This window comes from Mugil cephalus, chromosome 11 (genome assembly GCF_022458985.1).
Source record: "Mugil cephalus isolate CIBA_MC_2020 chromosome 11, CIBA_Mcephalus_1.1, whole genome shotgun sequence".
NCBI classification, from domain to species: domain Eukaryota; kingdom Metazoa; phylum Chordata; class Actinopteri; order Mugiliformes; family Mugilidae; genus Mugil; species Mugil cephalus.
Window position 1 is genome coordinate 8,554,733 of NC_061780.1, and position 21,915 is coordinate 8,576,647.

The 21,915-nt window shown below is 43.0% G+C and overlaps 2 protein-coding genes across 5 annotated transcripts; both read right to left on the bottom strand.

Moving 5' to 3' along the window:
* Positions 1 to 30: 30 nt before the first annotated feature.
* LOC125016824 (meiotic recombination protein REC8 homolog) lies at positions 31 to 7,412 on the bottom strand. Of its 4 annotated transcripts, none has more exons than XM_047599556.1 (17): positions 7,271 to 7,412; positions 6,127 to 6,195; positions 5,914 to 6,056; positions 5,763 to 5,838; positions 5,554 to 5,674; positions 5,327 to 5,462; positions 3,220 to 3,287; positions 3,047 to 3,125; positions 2,815 to 2,944; positions 2,552 to 2,735; positions 2,172 to 2,373; positions 1,648 to 1,829; positions 1,505 to 1,550; positions 1,156 to 1,240; positions 991 to 1,080; positions 664 to 877; positions 31 to 481 (listed from the first exon to the last, which is right to left on the bottom strand). In XM_047599556.1, exons 1-17 carry the CDS (start codon positions 7,324 to 7,326, stop codon positions 392 to 394), a joined length of 1,971 nt encoding a protein of 656 aa, XP_047455512.1. In that variant the 5' UTR covers positions 7,327 to 7,412; the 3' UTR covers positions 31 to 391. The 4 variants fall into 4 exon arrangements, with proteins under 4 accessions (XP_047455512.1, XP_047455514.1, XP_047455513.1 ...); XM_047599558.1 differs by having other exon boundaries at positions 855 to 877; positions 1,648 to 1,832; XM_047599557.1 differs by having other exon boundaries at positions 768 to 877; positions 1,648 to 1,832.
* A 143-nt stretch (positions 7,413 to 7,555) lies between these two features.
* Positions 7,556 to 21,574, bottom strand: setdb1b (SET domain bifurcated histone lysine methyltransferase 1b). Its single transcript, XM_047599554.1, has 25 exons — positions 21,441 to 21,574; positions 19,455 to 19,658; positions 19,010 to 19,176; positions 18,867 to 18,910; positions 18,163 to 18,289; positions 14,442 to 14,612; positions 14,152 to 14,353; positions 14,006 to 14,079; positions 13,727 to 13,917; positions 13,315 to 13,444; positions 12,955 to 13,171; positions 12,241 to 12,354; positions 11,833 to 12,136; positions 11,484 to 11,745; positions 11,183 to 11,273; positions 10,976 to 11,092; positions 10,649 to 10,818; positions 10,311 to 10,535; positions 10,045 to 10,215; positions 9,299 to 9,423; positions 9,053 to 9,072; positions 8,826 to 8,944; positions 8,469 to 8,725; positions 8,279 to 8,367; positions 7,556 to 7,945 (listed from the first exon to the last, which is right to left on the bottom strand). The coding sequence occupies exons 1-25, from the start codon at positions 21,455 to 21,457 to the stop codon at positions 7,828 to 7,830; spliced, it is 3,726 nt and encodes a 1,241-aa protein (XP_047455510.1). The 5' UTR covers positions 21,458 to 21,574; the 3' UTR covers positions 7,556 to 7,827.
* Positions 21,575 to 21,915: the final 341 nt, after the last annotated feature.

Below are 21,915 nucleotides of genomic sequence, written 5' to 3' on the forward strand. Positions count from 1 at the left end.
AACCAACAAAGCTCCTTCAAAGTTTTTATTTCGCAGCTCAAGTGCAAAAGAACACTTTACTAAACAGAGGCTACGCAGGCGAGTTCATTAAAAACTACCGTTAAATATTCATTAGAAGTGTTATAAAGTTCATATAACCTGTTGGTCACAATTAGCAACAAGGAACAATGATGCAAACACTGTTTAAATTAGTAAAAACTCCACAAAATGTCTTTAAAAAACATAGATCATTTCTAACAAGGCAACTACACAGAGTAATAACAAATTTTACGAAATGATTACTGACAAAACGTTTAACTTCTACGACTGTTTTGCGTTCAAATGCAGATTTCATCTGTCTGGCTGTGAACACAGAACGGCTCGTAGGTGCTTGAATTGTTGTGTTACAAAGTCAGTTCTTCAAAGTTGGAACCAGGAAGTATGATGATGTCGCCATAAGGTACGTCCTGCTGCGCGCGCATCGTCCTGGCCGATAAACACTCTAAACACACAGGGACAAAGTCAGAAGTCAGTAACTTCCAATAAGACGTGTGAAGAAACGTGCGACAGTCTACGTTTGTCTAAGTTTGAAATGATGCATTTATTAAAACCCAGTGACACCGTTTTTTTTTTTCAGAGACTTAATTGAGGTTTCTTAGTCAGACGTCGTTACTCTGGGCTCACATATTGATTTAAGAGCTTCCTCCGGTGTTGATGCTTTAACATTAACACGATTTCAACGTGACTGATGGGCCGAAGAGACGAGGAGCGAAGCGGCAGCCTCTCACCCAGCAGCTTCTGAAAAATGTTGCTGACAGTCCGGCTGTCGGCGTCAGGCGGCAAAAGAGACTGAAAAATAACAGGCGGCGTCTCACCCTCGTCCAGCTCTGGCAGCGTCCTGGACACACACAAACACGTGACTGTGAGCGCCAATCTGCAAATCAAAATGCATGCAAAACCGTGGAAATGCTCCATTCCGGTGTCCGAGCTGCCAATGCTAATGCTAATTACTCAGGAGTCTCTGATGGTGCTTGTCCGGGCAGCTCATCCAGCACCTCTGGGATGTCGGGTAGAGTAGAGACAGACCTGGAGACGATGGACCTGCGAGAAAAAAAATGTGCACAGGCATTAAAGATTTGACCTACGCATTCATAGACACATCTCCCTGCTACCCACCCTTCTCTCTCAGATGTTGGCATGGGGGAGATCTCTCGAGACGCCTCCCTTTGGTCAGAGACCTCCAGTGGCAGTGTACCGTGGGCTGAATGGACACACATACAGAGGACTTTAGAGGACGTTTTATTCCCTCGTATCCGTTCCCCGGAGGCTCGTCCAAACCCTTAACCACAAGTGAAACATGCCAGAACCGACCTCTGACCTCAGCGAATGCGTTGGGTCGCACAGTGCAAACACACTGATGAAGACTCTTAAACACAAACAAGCAGCTTCCTGTTTAAATCCAAGCTTTGTTTCTGCTTGTTTGGTGCAATTGCGTCAGCGTTCTGATCTGCAGACGACATTTTACCTGAAATATCATGAAACATCTCTTCTTCTGCCATTTCTCTCTGGACCTGTAATCACACACGGACACACGACATCAGTTTACTCCAGGAAAAAGGCTTCGCAGACATCAACCTCGTCACAGGACAAACAAGCGCTTCCCCACACCTCCTGGGGGCTGAGCCCGAGTCTCTCCTCCTCTCTTTCAGCCTCCTCCACCGTCTCTGGCTGTCCGTCCCTCTCAGAGTCAGTGGACTCGGGCCCTCTGTCCCCGGGCTGCAGGTCTGAGCCTGAGAGAGGTGTGATGGTCGCGGCCGGTCTCCATAGAGACTCAATCTCCTCCGGCAAGGCTGCTGGGGAAAATAGCTTTGTGGTTTATTTTTGAAAAGGTTACTCGAGTCACGTCTTTTAATAGAGCGGTGGCTGCAGCTGAATGTGAGAAGTGCGGGGAAAAAATATAATTTGTGTTGCACAGTTAGTCACATGTTAGACGGCATGAAAAAAAAAAAAAACTACAAAAGACGAGAAGCTTCAGTCACATCGGTCACATCACCAGGCTGCATTTCACAGGAAGTCAAGGAGAACGTAGCTCTGCATTTATTGGGAAATGTTATTAACTTCAGCCTCCCGAGAGGACACCTGAAAACGCCAGCTGGTGTTTTTTGTGCGCGCGTGTTTACTCGTTCACTGACAGTTGCAGGGGTTGTTGAAGAGATCGGCGGCAGGAGGAAGCCTTCGAGAAGGAGGCAGGGTGAGGGGAGGCCGCCTGGTCTCGGTCAGGGGGTTGTCGATCTGCTCCTGCAGGGCCTCCTGGGAGAGCTGCGTCTCCGGGTCAAAGAAGATCAGCTGCCTCCTCCTCCTCCTCCTGGTCCTCGGTTGTGGAGGAGGAATATCCTGGTGGTGAAAGGAGTGTGGAAAATAAATAAACCTTTGTATTTGTGTTTGCAAATACGCAACTGATACATTTATGAAATCTTAGAGACATTTTTGTGCCTCTACTAATATAAATATAAAAAGATATTCATTAATAATTTATGAATTATTTCCAGAAATGCGTCACAAACACCAGCACCTCTAACTCCAGATCTCTTAGACGTCTTTGACGTTCCTCCGCGACAGAGGGCGGGGAGGGGAGGCCGGGGACGGACACGGGGGTGAGCTGATCTGTCGGGGGTCCGGGCCTCTCTGTGGGAAGTCCTGACTCTTCCTGCGGCAGCAACGTGGCGTCTTCAGCGGAGGTGGCGGTGGGCTGCAATCTGACACAAAAAAACACAGTCAGCTGACGTGCGCGTGCTCGTGTTGGTGTTTCCGTGGACGTGAGTGTGGATGAGCTACTCCAGAGTGGATCCTGGGAGCTCCCTCGTTCCCTCCTCTTGCCCCAGGTCGTGCTCTCCTCTTTCCATTTCCGGCTCTCTCTCTGGCTCTGATGGTGCCACTTCTTCTTGTCTCGGTGGCTCCACGTCTCCTGTTAGAAACGGTTAAAGGAAAACAAAAGCAAAAAAAAATGTGTCCGTCCTCTCTTGCTGTTGGCCATGTGGATAAGAAGCTCTTGGTTTTTACCACACACCTTCAGGGAAGTGATCTGTTTGGGCCAAGAGGAAGTCCACAATGTCCGGATGCTGCATAGCAAGTTCTTCGCCCTCAAACTATCGGTGATGAAAACACCAAGGAATGGACGGAAAGATGAGAAACTGGACTCAAACATTCACGTCAAAACGCGTGTTTGTTTCCATGATGTACCTCTGCAACGGGGATGGCAACAGGCTCCGTCTCCCTCAGAGTGATGGTGTCCGGTGATGCGGTAATGCCTGTGGAAAATAAAATGGATGGCATTAATAAAAGTTCAATGAGGCCAGCCGGAGAGGATATGACTAATCAAGCACAAATTAAAGTGCTTTCCATCGTCTACGCTTCCTGACTCTGTGGTATCGGCCTCTGCCAATTAAGAGGATGTTGTTGAAGGCGGTCTGCTCTGCCCTGACCCAGCCGATCCCTTGCGTTCCACTCGGCGTTTCTGCATGGATTAGCAATCTGAGCTCTGTTCTGTGTGTATCACTGCACCGAGGGGGACATCAAACTCAGTCAGAGAGGGGTCAAAGCTGACTCCAAATCACGGGGCAGCCGGAATGGATATTCATTCATTCATTCATTCATTCATTCATTCATTCATACAGAAACACGAACTTAACCTTTCCCCAAGCCCTAATAAAGAATTTAGAATAAACTAAGATCATTTAAAATTTCTCTTTTTGAGCTCTTTCTACATTGAGAAGGCCGCGGGCATGTCCCACAGCTCAGAACAAGAAGTCATGCAGTCAGTCTGTGATGAGTGAGAATGCGTCCCTCAGTTCAAATTTGCCCTGTCAGTCCGTGGTTCCTACACAGCTTCAGACAGCCTCATCCTTCTGTGTACACAGGCAGTGACGACGGGAGCGAAGCAGCATCGGATGCACATACACAGTTGTGTTCCAAACCCTTTTCCCTGCCCTGTTTTACCAGCTGCAGGTCTCTTAAAGAGGACAGTTTTCTTGTGACATCTTCTGCTCCGCTGTCCCTCCTCCAGGGTGCAGGGTCAGACCACGGACGTGCACTTCCTGCTTTCGTAAAGTGGGGTGACGACAACCTTCTTGACCTCAGTGTCTCTTAAATGAAGGAACTCATTATTGGTTTTAGGAAAAATGTGACAGATACCTGAGCAGGCAGGATTCATGGTGTAGAGATTATAAATTCTTATAAATATATGGGTGCAGTTATTTTTGTTTTACAGTTTCTCAGCTGAGGTTTGAAATTAACTCTGAGTCAGTGGACACACGTGCCATTAATTCCTTTGGTATCTACAAATCTATACTTAGAGCCTTCTAAGTATAGACTCAGCGCCCTCTTACATTTTCTTTTATTTGTTGGTTTGGTAACATAAGAGTGAAGCACCAGAAATGTTTAAATATTATTCTGAAAGTCTGCTCCAAAATGATTTGGTATCCACATGTCTTTGGGAGAAACGTGTCTGATGAACCAACACCACTCTAGGAAATGAATTTGTTCTTATGCCATCTGGTCGGGGCTATTTGAGACAAACCGTTACGCAAGATCATTTATTCCTTCAGCTATTACGCTGCACTTTAGAGAGAATGGCTGTGTGTAATTCATTCATCTGTTTATTCAGGCAGTTATTTGTTACTCATCTTTTAACTTGGCACTTTTTTTTTTATTAATATGTGTTTCTAATAAGCACATATTACCCTTTATTCTGGGCTGTTCTTTTTATTTTTATCTTTTTATTTTATTTTCTATCTTTTTAAAAAATGTGTATTCCCTTTTATTACTATTTGATTACTCTGTATTTTGCTTTGTGCCTTGTATTAAATGTACTTGAACCCAGGCTGTATTATGCTTCTCCCGCTGCACATTATTGTTGTGTGAATGGTTATAGATGGTGGACTGTAGTGACTGAATTGCCCTTCGGGGATTAATAAAGCTTCCTGTATTCTGTGACCAGGTTATCATTCTAAAGCTGTGTTGAACATGCTGCTGTTATTTGGCCATATGCACTGATGTAGCCTCGGTTATAGGCAACCATGAGTCTGATGAGTTTGTCAATATAGTTGGGAGGGAGAGCTGATCGAAGCACCTGCCTGATGCTAAAAGGGATGCACGCAAAATACCTGCGAGCCAATTCTGATAGATAGAGAATATTATCTTGCGTGTTGGATGCAGTCGTCTGGGCCTCCTTTTCGAGAGTCTTGCTTATTATTTTTTTTGACAATGCACTAATTTTACTGCTGCACCGACCCAGTGGCCTTATGAGATCATTAGTTTCATGTCATTACAGCACGTTGAGCTGCCTTACTGCTTTCTAGAGAAACGGGAGAAGCAGCAGCAGCAGCAGCAGCATCGGCATCGGCATCAGCAGCAGCAGCAGTAGAGGCTGGACTGGTCGCTTCAGGATGCTCAGGAGACTCCTCCCTCTGATACTCCCGACTCATCTGAGAAACAAAGTATGAACAACTCTTCACATGATTTTCAGCTTTATCTTTGCTCAGACACATCTCCTGTCATTCTTTGGTTGTTTGCCACCTCTGCCAGGGTACCAGGGCTGGGCATGGGTTCTTGAAGGTGCATCAGTCCAAAGAAAGGGTCAGGAGCTCCCTCTGCCTCCTCCTGTAGAGACAGAGCATCTGGCAGGACCGGAGCTTGTCTGGAAGAAAACAGGAGGCCCAGCAGCAGGGAACGGTGTTATCTTGCGCTAGTACATGCAGGTGGACGTGTTAAGCACCTGTTCTCACCTGCTCTGGACATCCATATCAATTTGCTGTGAAGTCCTCTGCTTCACCAGCTGGCCCACCATGGACTGAAGCTCCTCTAGAGGGAGACAAGTTCAGCATCAGGACCAACACACCCGTCTCACCTCTGTGGAGCCTGCGAAAGCGTCCTTACCCAGGAGGATAACACACTGTCGGTGGTAGACCACGACGACGCCGTACTGGAGCTGAGAGGACAGGTAGAGGGAGAAGCGAGGTCGCGGCAGACCTGGCAGAGGCGGCGGGACCTGCTCCAGCACGTAGTTCATGATGTCGTCGCTGGACAGGGATTGGTTTTATTGTCACAGTCAGAAATTTATGATCAATGATGACTTGAAGAGCTACTTACCAGGTGCTTTTAACGTTGACTTTCAGGAAGTCCCGTCGAGGGACTCTGATGCCTTTTGTAGCCACCAGCCTGAAACGGGCAAAGAGCACTGAGGGAGTCGTGTTTTATCGAGGCTCAGAAGACTAAAGTGGGACTGGAGAATTTATGAGCCCCAAGTGCAGAACAAGTGCAGACAAGAATGCAATGGACCAGCATGCTGCAGCTAAACCCACAAATATGTTAGTCACACTATTAAAACTACAGTAAAACTGAGCAACATACAGTAAATGTCTGGATATAGAAAATATTCTGATAGATCACTTTTCTGTGGCTTGTTTATGGTTATGATCTAGGTCCTTAAGCATCCTCATGACTTGTTACAGCATACACATACACAACACTTTCATAGCAGCAACATGACTAAGGATACTATCCCATCATATTACAGCTCAGACCAGTCTGTCCTATCTGGATCTAAGTGCTGGAAGTGAGTGTGGTTCTGCTTTTTTTTACATTTTATTTTTTAAAAATGATTTTTTTTTTTTAATGTATTATTCAAAGCTGTTTCATAAACCAGGAGATCAAAGCTTCATACTTTTTGTTTTGTCTTCAGTGTTTTTATTCATCTGGTGCACCTGCACTTCCCGCCATGTTTTTTTTTTTTTCTGTTACATATTTAACCACGTCTTTAAATGTTGGATATGCGGATATATGTGAAAATATGCATAAATTGACTATAATAGAATAGAATCTGAAGAAGTAGCTTGAACAAGTTTAAGACAACGTTAAGTGATAAACAGGGACATCGCGCACCTCTACCAGACTCCAGGAATACGGGGGACCAATAAAAAACAGCTTTTCAACGACTTGAACGATGTTCCCCGTGGTTTTAAGAGGACATAACAGAATATATGTCTCCACTTAACTGAGCCTGGACGTCTTCGTAGCGCGTTTGTGAATACTGAGAGGACGATTTTTTATAATGAATTTAATGTGACAAAAACCCCGTGTTTAAGTCGGGTCTCTACAACGATGTCTAAGAAAGGTTTCTAATAAATTACCACCGCTATCCGTCGTAATTTTAATTATGTCCAGCTACCACTGACAATAAAATGAATTAGCATTATAGATTAAAGCGTTTTTTTTTTTTTTTTTTTTTACTCACCAGATAGTAGAAAAACATCCTGTGTGGCGCTTTAAAACTTGCGGGTAGTAAAACATGCGTGCAGAGGATCAGAAAACCGATAAAATAGCTGATGAAATAAGACGGTTTCTGGTCTATATCAGAGCCGGTTTAATTCACGGTGCGACTGAACATGAATGTTTATGTTTGTAAGAGGGTGAAGCTGATTGGTCAGTCCCACTCTGAGCAAATACAAGCCTCACATTTTAAATAACACGCAAAACTTGTGTCAGTAAATTAATTCAAATACAAAAATAAGCCCAGTGGTATATAAAAAAAAATCAGTTTATACTTTATTGGGTTGATTGACACTTATTTGAAAGGTTTGTCTTTTCCCAGATGTTTGGTCGATTCACAGAAATTCAACTTCATTCAGACGTGAAAACACAGAACATAAAATAAACCAGGAAACAAACTCATACAAAAAAAAAGGCAAACAAAACTATAATTAAATGTATAGTACAGCTTAACAAAACAAAGGTACAGTACTAAAAGAACTCTTTGTAACTTCCTACAGATACAGTAGAGGCCCAGCTGGCTCACAGTAGTCTTCCTCTGCACTCGGTGGATCCGCAGCAGCAGAGCAAAACTTTACCCTCCACGCTGCCCACCTCATAGTTATAGTCCCAGGTCAGCTCGGTGCCGGCCCGGATCCGCCTGCACAAAGACAAGCAGGTAAATCAACAAGAGAGCATGTTAACACAGAGACAATCTAGAGACACGAGTCCGTGCGGAAAGCTGATCCTCTCCTGGAAAAGCAACTGCACACAATGGACATGTAAAAGAAGTGTTGTGATTATAGATTATAGAGAAGTGTTTTAAGCACTACAAATCACTGTGCTGGTTCACATGTGTGATTAAATATGTGGATCCTATCTATTTTTTCCCCTTGCCACTTTAAACAACACATACTCACATGTGCAGCCTGTTGCACTCAATGTCCTGAGATGGTTTAAAAACACAATGATATTAAAAGATCTGTGAACTCACTTGCTAGCAAAGAAAGCAACCCATGGGAACCTCAAGTCGTGTGTGTCCACAAACACATTCTGGACGAAAAGGTTAGGACTACAGCTGTGCTGTATCAGAGAAAGATAACAGAGACAATATAAGAACCAAACAGTAGCATTTCAGCGACGTACAACGGATGTAGTGAAATATTCAGTGCAGCGTTTCGTACGTTGAGGTATCGGCCCAGGTTTCCTTCCACCTTGGCATCAATGATGTAACAGGACTCTTCACCATCAAAGAACAGGCGGGTGTTTTTGGAAGCGTTTTCTCCACCTCCTCCACTCTGCCCCTGTGGTCCACTTTTTCCTCCCTGAGCCCCCGGCCCCCCCATGCCTCCAGGGGCACCTGTTTTCACCATCAGACCGTGGCTGGTTTTCAGGGCAATGCCACGAGTAGATTTCACTGCTACCTGCTTTTTAGTCACACCTGAGTGAGAAAAGCAAGAAAAAACAAGAAAATAATGAGAAAATTATCAAAGCAACATGGTTGTGATGAATGTGGTGGTTTCCTCGGCTACACCGTTTACCTGTAGTGACTTTCTCTCTCTCCTTGTTGTCTTCAGACCCTGAGCTAATGGTCTGAACATCATCACTGTCAGACAGAGTCATCACATCCTGCTTCTTTCCCATTTCAGTCTTTGTTTGACTGCAAAAGATTTAAAGCAAATTAATCTCTTAAGAGCAATGTGGTGTTTGGTGATGTTACTGATCTATGAATTACAATTACATAAAACATGTTTATTTTTTAACACACCTCTTGCTCTCTCCAGTTTCCTGTGACAGAAAATAGACAAGTAAAGATTATTTGTTTTTTTTTATTATCATCCAAATCACCTTGAATTAAAGAAAGTCACCTTTTACCATTATACTAGTAACACATTTTCATCTCTGTGTAAGGTAGCTTGGTTACTCTGGACAGAACACGCTTTCCTCCCTGTATCACTAATGAACGTCTCAGTGCCATGAAACATTAGTCTTGCTCTGGATTTTCTTTACTCACCTTCTTCAGGCCCTGGCTTGTTAGCCAGGAAGCCACTTTACTTTTACCCGTCTCCTCCGGCATGGATGGCGGCTTCTCACTGTCAGTTCCTGGGGTATTCAATCCATCTTTACTATCCTGACTCCCTAAGGCAAGAGTGAGGAGACAACACGGTTTTTCAAACCAAGCTAACACTGTAGTTGTTCCAAAGGAAACAGAACGAGAAAAGCTTAAATATGTTTTCCATAATTTGACAGGTGAGTCTCAGAAAGAAGTGCACTGCCAAAGTAAGCACTTAACTCTCAACTCTTTAAAAAAAAAAAAAAAGAGAGAGAAATCTGCTGTTGACTAGGCCTGCAAAATAATGATGACCTCTATGTTGAAAAGAAAAATCAGCCGCAAGCTCCCAGAGTCTCAGATGAAGTTTGATAAATGCTAATATATTATAATCAAGTCGAACCAAATAAAAACTGAAGTGAGGCAGATTCTCTTAAGTATTCTGGCATTAACATTTCCATTTATATTCATGTTTACTAACTTTCCAAGAAAAAAAAATATATATGAGTCAACACATACAAGCTTTTACACAGATTATAATGGGCGTATCGTTGTGAACCCACTGACGCACAACTTAGAGTACAAACTTATTACTTTTAAGCTGCTGCCATATGAATGAACTAAACCTGTCCATGAACACAGGCTATTTCTATTTCTTGTAAACCGTTAAATAAAAACCCATCTTTTCCTTTGCGATGCCACCGCCTCACCTTCCTTGTTTCCCTTGACCTGCCCACGTGTGGTGTAACTCCTCCACACGGAGCTGGAGCTGAAGCAGCTTTCCTTCACGAATGTGTCGTCTGAACTGTCGCTTTCTTCGTCGCTCTTAGAGTCCTTGTCCTCGTCCTCATTGCTCTCGCCCGATGAGCTTGAGCTTTGAGCTGTGAGATACAAAAGTGAAGGACCGTGTTGAGAAGGAGAATATCAGCCGGAACCACAGAGAATCAACACAGGTCACCTTTGAGTTTGGACTCACCGTTTTTGGACAGTCGGCCCACGGTGTTAGAAGAAACTAATGCAGACGGCTGGATTTTAATCCTGGAAACGTCCACGCCGCTTCCCTCGCTATCTGAACAGTGAGCCTCGCTCTCATAGCCCTCCTTGAAGTTCTCCACACTCTCTATGTGATCCAGGTTAGCAAAATACTCATCGCCCATCTCTAGACCTTCTTTGTCCGCAAAGTCATCAGTCAAGATTTTACCTGAAAAAGTTCCAAAAATAAAAGATAGATGACATCCGTCCAAAAACAACCTAGGAAGAGGTCTGCACCTCCCTGTTCTCAAACATCTATGCCTGTCTAAGTCTGTTCCTCACCAGCATAAATGCAGACAAAAGAGCCCTTGGCCACATCATCCAGACATCGGATGCCCCAACCTTTGTTCTGGGTTTTAAAGAGTTGAAGACGGACCTGCAGGCCATGCTGCACCAGCCGATTAGTGCACATTTGAGCACAACATTTACACCTTTTATTACACTCGTAGATCCTGGGAGAGACACGGGAAGGAACATTTAGACCAAGAGCCAGACACCAAATCAGCTCTACTCAGCAGTCATTATCTTCTCATGAGGACTGATAATGAGCAAGTACATCATAAGTACGAATTGCTTTGGTTCAGTGTGTGTGCGTGTCCAATGTCTCACCCTGTGGGCAGACACTCCTCTAATCGCTTGTGCAAATATCCTGCGTTGGGGTTAACCTGTCCCCCAGGTGTACAAGCTGTAGCCTGAAGAGTCAGCTGGTGGCAAGAACATTTGGACCTGTAATCAAGATATGAAACAGATTAAGACCCAAAGACATTACTCCAGACAGTTAGCAATAAGAAAAAAAGATGAATTAGTTTCACAAACTTGTCTCGACAGCCATCGGTGCAATCACAGCCAACCAGGAAATCTGGACTGGTGTTGATAAATACTCCATCTTCAGGAATACGTTCTTTGCCTTGAAGAAAAGAAAAGATCATTAGTCTCTGAATAATTACTTAGTCCAACATCATTATTCAAAGTAGGAGCAGGTAGCACATCAGTCAGCTGTATGTGGAGGTAAACAGGAAAATAAAGGACTACAGGAGGATTAAGCAGTAACCACAGGACAGAATAAAAATGAAATTGTAAAACAACGAAGCTGATGTTTCTCATTCAAGCTACTTACTGTATTTTACATTAGGCGGAGGAGTGGTATCAATCTCATTGACGCAGGAAAGTGGGATGTCCTCCTTTCCACCAGTGATGTCTAGAATGTAATAGAACGGCCTTTGTGGCTGGAAAGGCCGATCCACGAGCACGTAGGGGTCCAGACAAAACATCTCTAAGAATATAAAGTCACAGCGCGTTTGGAAAAGGTAGTTCTGTATCTCGCTCATATTACGCAGGCAAAGTCCACACGGAGCCTTGTAGATCACATGGAAAGACATCTAAGGGGTGGAAAAAGGAACGGTTATCCGAGAAAAACGCAACAAGATCATTTTAGGTTCCCGATTTATGCTGCCGTTCATATTTACCTTGCGATTGACTTTACGTCGTCCTGTCATACGTCTAAAGTCATACAGCAAGGGCGTGAGGAGGGGGTTCTTTCCTCTGTGAATGTCCGGTTTTGGCGGTCGGACGCGATTCAAGCAGGCAGGCTGACAACTGTGTGTCAGGTAGAAGATGCGATCTGTCGGTGCGCGGTACGAGGGCTGGTGAGGGATGGTGGCCATGGTGTGGGTTATAGCAGGAGGGGCGGGAGCCAGAGAGGGCAACTGTCTCTGATACGTCTGTACCAACGTGGGTGTAGGAGTATTTGGGGGACTCAATATTCTTGCACTATGTATGGACAAACAAAGAGGAAATGACAAAGAGTGAGATTAATATGTTCTAATGTGCCTATAAACCTGAATTAGTCCATCAGATTTTTCCAGTAAACTCACCTTGGGAGGTTGCTGGAACTGGAAGCAAGTGACTGCATGACTTTAGAGGCATGTGTACCTCCCACCCCGGGAATAAATGGAGACGTACTCTTCTTTGCCATTTGATGCTTATTCCTTGAAGAAGGCAAAGAGAAGGAACAAAGTTAAGTAAATGCCACAAGTATCCAACTGCTATTACATTATATACGTCATCTTGAACTTATTACATATGGGCTCAAGAGGCATTTTAATGACAGGTGGGAACACGGCCACTTAAAGACAACCACTTGCAAATGAACTGCCCAGACTGGATGTTAACGTAAGGGTTGAACAAGCCCAGTTTAAGGTCTGGAAATACACTTTTAGTTTTAATTTAAAGGATTGAACAAGAATATCATATCACACATTTAGGAACTGCAGACATTTTTCTTTCATAGTCTTTGTTTACATTTCCAAAGCATCATAATTCTATTCTAACCAACTAATCATCTGACCATGCATATTTTTACTGCACTATATTAGAGTCGCAGAAAATTGCAAAACTGAACTGGAAAGGCACCGCAAACGTGCAGCATCATGAAAACAGTTTGGCTGGTATCATCATAGATTACATGAAGTTCTGAAACACCTCAGATCTTACTCTGACTTTTAAATGAGAAATTCTACCGTAGCTTCGTACCTTTGAACAATATAACAGTAGCAGGGTCTGTAACATATTAAGTGCGATAAACTCACTCAACACGTGGAGCCTGTGGAACACTGGTGGGCTGAGGGGTTTGTTGGGTTTGTTGAGGTTGTTGGGGCTGTGGGGGCTGCTGAGGCTGTGGACGCTGCTCCTGTTGTAGTGTGGGTGAAGGCTGGCTGGGTGGGGCCTGTGGCATTTTGACTGGGGAGGCTCCAATGTGCCCGTCACTAGTGTACTGCACTACTGGGCCTTTACTCCTTAACGCCCCTAGAGATTTAAAAAGATGTCAAGAAATACTGTCATCATGCATTTACTAGCACACATTAATGATGCATTGAAGAGGAACACTTTGTACAGGCAGTAATGGGCATCTGTGTGCGGATACACGTATGTATGTGTTTGTTGATTACCCATGTTAGGTCTTGTCCTCTGCTGGCCAGCCAGCTTCTTCTCCTGGGTGTTTGCTGTGGTCATCTTCAGATTGAACATCGGCTCCAGCCTGGTTGATCCTCTGTAGATCCACTCACTCCTCTTATCATCCTGATTAAGGGACAGATTACTCTGTTAACTGATGCTACTACTAACTTTTTGTCAAAATAGACACAAATTAAAGAAACAAAAGAAAATTGAAAACAACAGAAAACCTGTTCTGAAAAAAGAGCATGATTATACTAATGTTGTAGGTCACTGAATTAGATTTTAATCTAAAAACAGAATTCAGTCCTGTTTCTGATTAGCTATTATCCACTGACAAAAATGGAAAACATTTCATTCTACTTGTTTTCTAAATAATAAATACGTGCAGGGTTTGTACAGACGTACCAAAAACAGGATCTTGACCAAGCTGCCATCCACCTCCTCCACTTTGCTCTTCCACCATGTTCCCTCCCACTCTGTCTTGATTATCTGTCCGACCTTTAGCAACACCATCGGCCTGCTGGGATAGGCAGTGATGTACTCCTCGATGAAGTCTCGACAAGATGCATCCTCTATGTCCTCCCAAGTACGTTTTACTGCGAAAACAAGAGTAACGTCACACATTTTTAAACCAATACGCCAACAAATACGTGTTTTTGGACCACCTCAGAATCAGTTTCTTACATGGTCGACAAACAGGGAAGAGCTCAGGTAGTGTGACATATGAAGCGTAGCCATCATCAAAGAAGATCAGAAACCTGAAAGACACACAAGGACGTTAACGACGCAATGGGCAGTCAGCACGCATCTCCACATTTTTGTCCACCCACCTCATGCGGTTCTTGTTGTTTGGCATCTCTGCTACTACCCCAGCATAGAGCCACTCCTGGTTGCCGTCCTTGTACTTGGCGACTACACGAGCCCCCACGTACAGACTCTCCAGGGTCGGGTTATAGTCAAACGCCACATGATTTCCAGACAGCAGACTCTTGCCTTTATCAAACTTTACTTTATACTTGACGACACCATTTCCTAGATACAGAAAGGGGTGTGTGGCATTAAGGACACAGTAGAGACCTTAAACCTTAAAGAGAAAGAAGAAAACGCTCTGGTAACGTACCAACAGAGTTGATAGCAACCAGATCTCCTCTGTGCCACGTCTTGGTGCGTTTCTTTCCCAGAATGCTCATCCCGACTTTAAGCTCGTCTTCTGGTATTTTAGGGTTCGGCTGAGTCATTGACTGAGATGAAACTTGGGACACAAACACAGCAGGCGCCGAACCCGGAACACCTGAGGGGGAAGAGCAGTAAAACACATGAGTATCAGGTAAACTCTTTAGTCTACAGTGACAAAGCATTCACCTTGGATGTTTTCTCCCTTTACAAATGGAATCATGGTGGATATACAGTCTCCTCCAAAAGTATTGGAACAGCATGGCAAATTCCCTTGTTTTTGTTGTTCATTGAAGACATTGGAGTTTTGTCCTGCTGCATGATGAAATTTCTCCGTAAATTGGCAGACAAAATATTTCTGTACCCTTCGGAATTCATTCTGCTGTTACCGTCACCAGTTACATCATCAATAAATACAGTGGGGGAAATAAGTATTTGATCCCCTGCTGAATTTGTAAGTTTGCCCACTTCCATAGAAATGATCAGACTCTGGTTTTTATGGTTGTTTACTGGTTATGGGTATAGACAGAATATCAGTCGAAAATGCATAAAAAACACACAATCTAAAAGTTATAAATTGTTATGTATTTTATTAAGGACCTCTTTTATTAAGTATTTGATCCCCAAGCACAACACAAGTCAGTACTTTGTAGAGAAACCTTTGTTGGCAAGCACAGCGATGAGACGTTTCTTGTAGTTGGTCACCAGGTTTGCACACAGCGCAGGAGGGATTTTGGCCCATTCATCTTTACAGACAGTCTCTAAATCCTTCAAGTTTCTTGGCTGCCTCTTGGAAACTCGGAGCTTCAGCTCCCTCCACAGGTTTTCGATCGGGTTAAGGTCTGGAGACTGACTAGGCCACTCCATGACCTTAATATGCTTCTTCTTGAGCCACTCCTTTGTTGTCCTGGCAGTATGTTTTGGGTCATTGTCATGTTGGAAAACCCACCCACGAGGCATCTTCAGTGTTCTTGCTGAGGAAAGAAGGTTTTTGTCCAAGATGTTACAGTACATGGCTGCATTCATTGGCCCCATAATGCGGTGAAGTTGCCCTGTACCCTTTGCTGAAAAACAGCCCCAAAACATGATGTTTCCACCTCCATGCTTAACTGTGGGTATGGTGTTCTTTGGGTCATACTCACGTTTTTTCATCCTCCAAACACGGCGGGTCGAGTTAATGCCAAATAGCTCAACTTTGGTTTCGTCAGACCACAGCACTTTCTCCCAAGCCTTCTCTGAGTCATTTAGATGTTCACTGGCAAACTTAAGGCGGGCCTGTACATGTGCCTTCTTGAGCAGGGGGACCTTGCGGGCACTGCAAGAGTTCAATCCATAACGGCGCAGTGTGTTGCCAACTGTTTTCTTGGTGACGGAGGTCCCAACTGCTTCCAGATCATTAACAAGCTCCTGCCGTGTTGTTTTAGGCTGCTCCCTCACCTTTCTCATCATCATCCTCACTCCATGAGGCGAGATTTTGCGGGGAGCTCCAGACCGAGGACAGTTGATGGTCCTTTTATGGGTCTTCCACTTGCGAATAATGGCACCAATAGTTGTCACCTTCTCACCAAGCCTTTTGCTGATGGTTTTGTAACCTATACCAGCCTTGTGCAGGTCTACAATCTTGTCCCTGACATCTTTTGACAGCTCTTTGGTCTTGCCCATGGTGCTGTAGAAGTTGGAATGGAAGAAACTGATTCTTAGAGCAGGTGTGCTTTATATACATGACGAGTTAAGATCAGGAGTATTGGTAATTAGTTGACTGAGCACAGCTGTGTGCCACATGCGCACCAGCCAATCTGTAGGAGCCTGAATTCTAAGTGAATTGTTGGGGATCAAATACTTATTTCCCTTAATAAAATACATAACAATTTATAACTTTTAGATTGTGTGTTTTTTATGCATTTTCGATTGATATTCTGTCTATACCCATAACCAGTAAACAACCATAAAAACCAGAGTCTGATCATTTCTATGGAAGTGGGCAAACTTACAAATTCAGCAGGGGATCAAATACTTATTTCCCCCACTGTATTAATGAGCCTGTTCCAGGAGCGGCCATGCACGCCCAAGCCATGACATTACCTCCACCATGCTTCACAGATGAGCTTGTATGCTTCGGTTCATAAACAGTTCCTTTCTTTCTCCACACCTGGGCCTTTCCATCACTTTGGTAGAGATTAATCTTGGTCTCATCAGTCCTTAGGTTTGTGTTCCACAACTTTTGCAGCTCATCTCTGTGTTTCTTTGCAAATTTCAACCTGACCTTCCGATTCCTACTACTGATGATGGTTTGCATCTTTTGATGTGGCCTCTATATTTCTGCTTTTGGAGTCTTCTTCGAACAGTGGATTGTGATACAGTCACCCCTGCACTGTGGAGGTCGTTGGTGATGTCACTTACTGATGTTTTGGGGGTTTTCTTCACAGCTCTTGCAATATTTCTCTCGTGAACTACCGTTGTTTTCCTTGGCCGAACTGTTCGACGTCTGTTGCTCAGTACAGCAGTGGTTTCGTTCTTATTCAGGATGTTCCAAATTGTTGTGCTTGCTATGCCCAATGTTTGTCCAATGGCTCTGATTGATTTTCCTTCTTTTCTCAGCTGGAAAATGGCTTGCTTTTCTCCCATAGACAACTCTCTGGTCTTTATGTTGGTTTATCCTCTCTAACAAGTAATGCATACTTTATAGGTTTCAACCCATGCCAAAAAGTAGGCTAGTCATGCAGAGCTATTTAATGTTTAAACAATCCACCTTAAAGGCAACACCTAGTCAACAAGAAACACCAGTCAGTCACATGTTCCAATAGTTTTGCTAACTTGAAAAATGGGTGGGTTCAAACAAAGGGTGGTATGTCCCAAATTGTTTAAGACATCAAGATGTAAATACCAGGAAATAAAAGCTGACATTCTGAACTCTTGTCTCATACTCATATTTTGATCTTAAACCCAAATGTCTTCAGTGAACAACAAAAACAAGGGAATTTGCCTTGCTGTTCCAATACTTTTGGAGGAGACTGTACAGCTTACTATGAAAATTGTGATGAGTTCAATACTTATTTGATCTGCTCTACATTTGATATTTTCACAAGAATTTACAAAAAAAAAAATCTTTACAGTGTAAATGAAAACCTACTTCTACAAAGGAATATCCCTTCATAAAAAATGTATGATGCAAAATAGGTGATTGCACGAGTACTTATTCCCTTAAAGACTTGTGATTCTGGGTGGATAGGTATGTACCTTAGCTGCTGAAGTAGATGTCTCAGTGGCATTTGTTTTTGTCTTTGTGGTGTAACTGTAGCCAGAAATACTAATTAACCAGTGACTGGACGTTCCAGAGAAGGAATGTGTCTTTATACTAGAGCCACTTGAGACACATTCACTGCACTCAGATGATCTCCATTTCACTTATTATAAGACTACGAGCTCTAGTTGACTTCAGGTGCTCAATACTTACTTGCAATAACTTATTTTACATTATATATATTTTAAATAATTGACACTACTGTGTAGAAATCTGTTTGCTTACTTAAGACTTTTTTTCTGTAAATTATTAATAAGAAACAAATCAATATATATTGATATTGATATATCCATTTACAAAACCGATAAAAGGGGAAAAGATCCAATGGGGTGAATAGTTTTCACAGGGACGCCAACACGTAGCTCACCTGACTGAGCTGAAGACTGTGCTGTAGTGCGGACCAACGAACCAGCCGGTGAAGACCTGTTGACAATTTGGACCAGCTTTTGTACCTGCTGTGAGGTTTTCTGCAGAACTACGGAGGTCTCCTTTAACTGGCAAAACAAATGTAAAATGTATACGTCATAGTCATGTAATTGACTGTTCACAAGCCCCGACTGGACCCTGACCCCCCTGTCAGCTGAGACAGGATGAGTACAGATAAGTAAAGAGTACAGAGACAATGAATTTGTTCATCGTGCTGAAAATCATGTAAACAAATCAATTTGAATACTGGCAATGTTTAAATTAAATGTCATCAGTTAATAATTAATGATTATGAAATTCTTAATGTAAACAGGCAAAATGTGAGACACAAAAATGTTTCCAAATCGATTCATCTCAACTTCTCCGCTATCACGCTTTAAAAAAACTACACAGTTTAGTCTAAAGTTACTTTGGGGCAAAATATTTACTCCATCTCATTTTACCAGACATGGTTTTACATATGACATCAACAAGATCTTTTTCAGTTGTTTCAGACCTCAGAAAAACGTGCGAAATTTAAAGCAGATAAAGCTTTAGTGAAACACCAATGTTCAGCACATCAAACCTGCTCTGAACCAGGTACTGGGCATATTTCTTAATGAGGAGGGTTAACTGAACAGCTGATGTTGTGTTTGTTGCCCTCACCGCTGGATCTTTGCTCGGAGTAACAATCTTCTTTGGTGGAACCACTGAAGGTGAAGAACAGAAGAGAAACAGGCAACATATGAACTTATTATAATTCCCACTGAACAGTAGCACTGAGCTGTAATTCTTCTTGCACAACTTACAAAAGCCGACAGCAATGACGTCATCATCGTCATCATCATCAATCTCAATGACCTCAGAAGACAATGGGCCTCCTCCGCTGCCCTCATCTTCTGAGCTGCTCTCCCGGTACACAAGACCATTCTTACGGTAAGTCGCCTTCACCAGTTTCTCACACTCTAATATGGACCTGAATAAGAGTTGGGAGGAGAGAGGTCAGCCTATTATCATAGTAGGTCATTAAAGTCATTAATGTATAAAAAATCTGTGCTGGCTGGAAGTAAGTAGCAATAAAATGAGATGAAGTCAGGAGCAGAGCTGTCAGATGTTGACTGAGTATCTGTGTGTATGCTGCTGTTTTTGCTGTTTAAAGGCTCAAAGTAGAATGACAAATTCCACAGTAGCTAATAACACATGTAAAACCCAACATAGAGGAGTCACAGCTCTATACAAACAAACACCACTCACTGATTAGCGTCACTGAGGAGCATCTCTGTCTTCGCCTCCTCCTCCTCTTTCTGCTCCACCCATTCCTTAAGCTCTGTCAACTGAGCCTTCTTCTTCTGGACAATTTCACTCTTCTCCACAGCCTCGTCGATCCACTTCTTCAGCTCGTCCAGAGTGATTCCCAGCTCTTCCTCCAGACTGGAGTCCCAGCCTTCCACCTCCATTCTGACAAGGCAACGTGGAAAAAATGAAAGTGGCTTCATTTGGCAGTGGAGTGGCACACTCTTTTCAGTTTGCCTCTCATCCGGCCATTTGACGCCATGCCAAATAGTCACTCTACATCCAAATGATGTGTCACTATTAAATTAATTTAACCTACGCTCACTGATAAACTCACTGTGGACAAATAACAGACACAGCAACACACAGTTATACTGACAGGTGTTAAGAAGCTGGAGCACATTGGGTCTAATGTAGTTGCTCCATATATTACAAGTGAGTGTTGATCACTTCATATTTCTCTTCCTCCTTGGATATAATCAAAGTTGTGCAAATGCAAAGTTGTGAAACACAACTCACCACAATCTACAGCTGCCGGAACTATCATAAAGATAAAGGCATGATGCAACATTATTGCAAAACTGTATAGGCATATGTGAATTAAATTTAAACAAAAAGGCTGAATGAGATGACTTCCTATCTGCACCTTGATAAACCTGTTAGACTGTCAGACGCTCATTACTAATATCTTAGTATTTGGGGCCTGTATGTTCTCTCTCAACCTCACCTTCTCAATCTCAACCCGGGGCCTTTGTCAGTGGATTCTTCTCTACAGACTTTCACCAAAGGTTTCACATGCAGTCATTTCACTGGCAGTCTTCTTCTCTCATATTATTCTTATTTTCTCACCTGACGGTTTCCAGTCTTAGTCAAGTTGTAAAAACTTTGTTGGCAATAATATTTTTTAAAGAAATAATAATAACATTTACATGTTTACATATGTTTTAGCTATGTGTGTTAACGATCAGCAACAGAGTGTACACACACCTGCCAGTTCATTATGTAAACTGGTGAAAATTAATCCAAAATGATCACACAGTTAAATGATAACCTTTTTGACACCTTTGTAAAATAAACTGAATAGGTTAACAGCCATGATTTGGAGGACGACGAGTGGGCAAGCCAGTATGTAGTAGTACAGTATGGTAGCATAGTCATATATTTACAATGACTCAAAATGCTCAGCCCTAGTTTTATAACTGCTGGAAATGATGACCTGTATCGCGTTTATGCATCTGTAAATATCTCTACACTGCTACCTGTCATATAAACACAACCTCCAAAAATAATAAAAAACAAAACAAAACACTGCATCTCCAATCGTGTGTTAACACGTGCGGAGTTGCAGCACAACGGTGCATGTTCGTCTGCGGTGAAAATAATAGATTTCCAAAAGCATTACTACATGCAAACTAGTGAAGCTGATGGAGTTGACTCAGTGGGACTGGAAGGAGAGACGCTTTCCCATTTTATCCCGCCTGTATGTGTGCAGGGTGGCTTTTGTTTACACTCAGAGTGGTAGAGAGTACAGTCAACAGGGAATAAACAAACACATCAATCATTCGTGCAGATGAGATCGATAACTATATATGTTTATCTAAATAGGCTGTCGGAAGGAAATCAAGAATCGCATTTCTATTATTTAGCACAGCAAGAGACAAACTGAATCAAAATTCAGCCGGGTTACTCTAAAAACCTCTAGTTTAATCTCAGCCGAAAACGTGCCTGCTAACTTAACACCACTTTTAAAACAGAGACGTTAAACACAAACTTAAGTGTTGCTTGGTGCAGCCTAGCTCGTTAGCTTAGCAGGAGCATGGAGAACGTCTCCTCTGCTCAATGACTGATGCACAAGGTTGGAAAACAAGCAGCGCAGTGTGGTCTGCAGTTCTCATATCAAAAACAACGTGCGGTACAACCCAAACTTTCCACAGACACATCACTCACCCCTCACAGCTTTCCATCCTGCTCGGAAAAAGAAGGCTAGCTAGCTTGCTAACGCTATAGGCTAACTACGAGGAGGAGGAGTGCATGTTTTGCAGCCCGGGGTAACCGAAGTGGGCGGGGTTAAGGCCGCGCTGTTCGTGTTCTGCAAGACGGCAGCTCCGCCCACCGGGGATTATCAAGGTGTTTAAAACATGGTATTGACCCATAGGCGCCTTTCTCTTCTGCCACTTTAACAGACACTTTAAAAACACACCGCTGCCAAGCGGTTACGAATCTAATCTAATCATTAAAAGATATGTGAATAAATGAAGGTTCACTCAATCAACCCTTGACACCAGCTTCCACATCACCCTGATGTGACACAGAGGACTATTAGTTTATTAATTATGGCTAATAATTACTATAAATTCACAGCTTTGAAAGCGTTCATATATATATATAGTACAACTAAAAATTATAAAAAAAAATTATACAA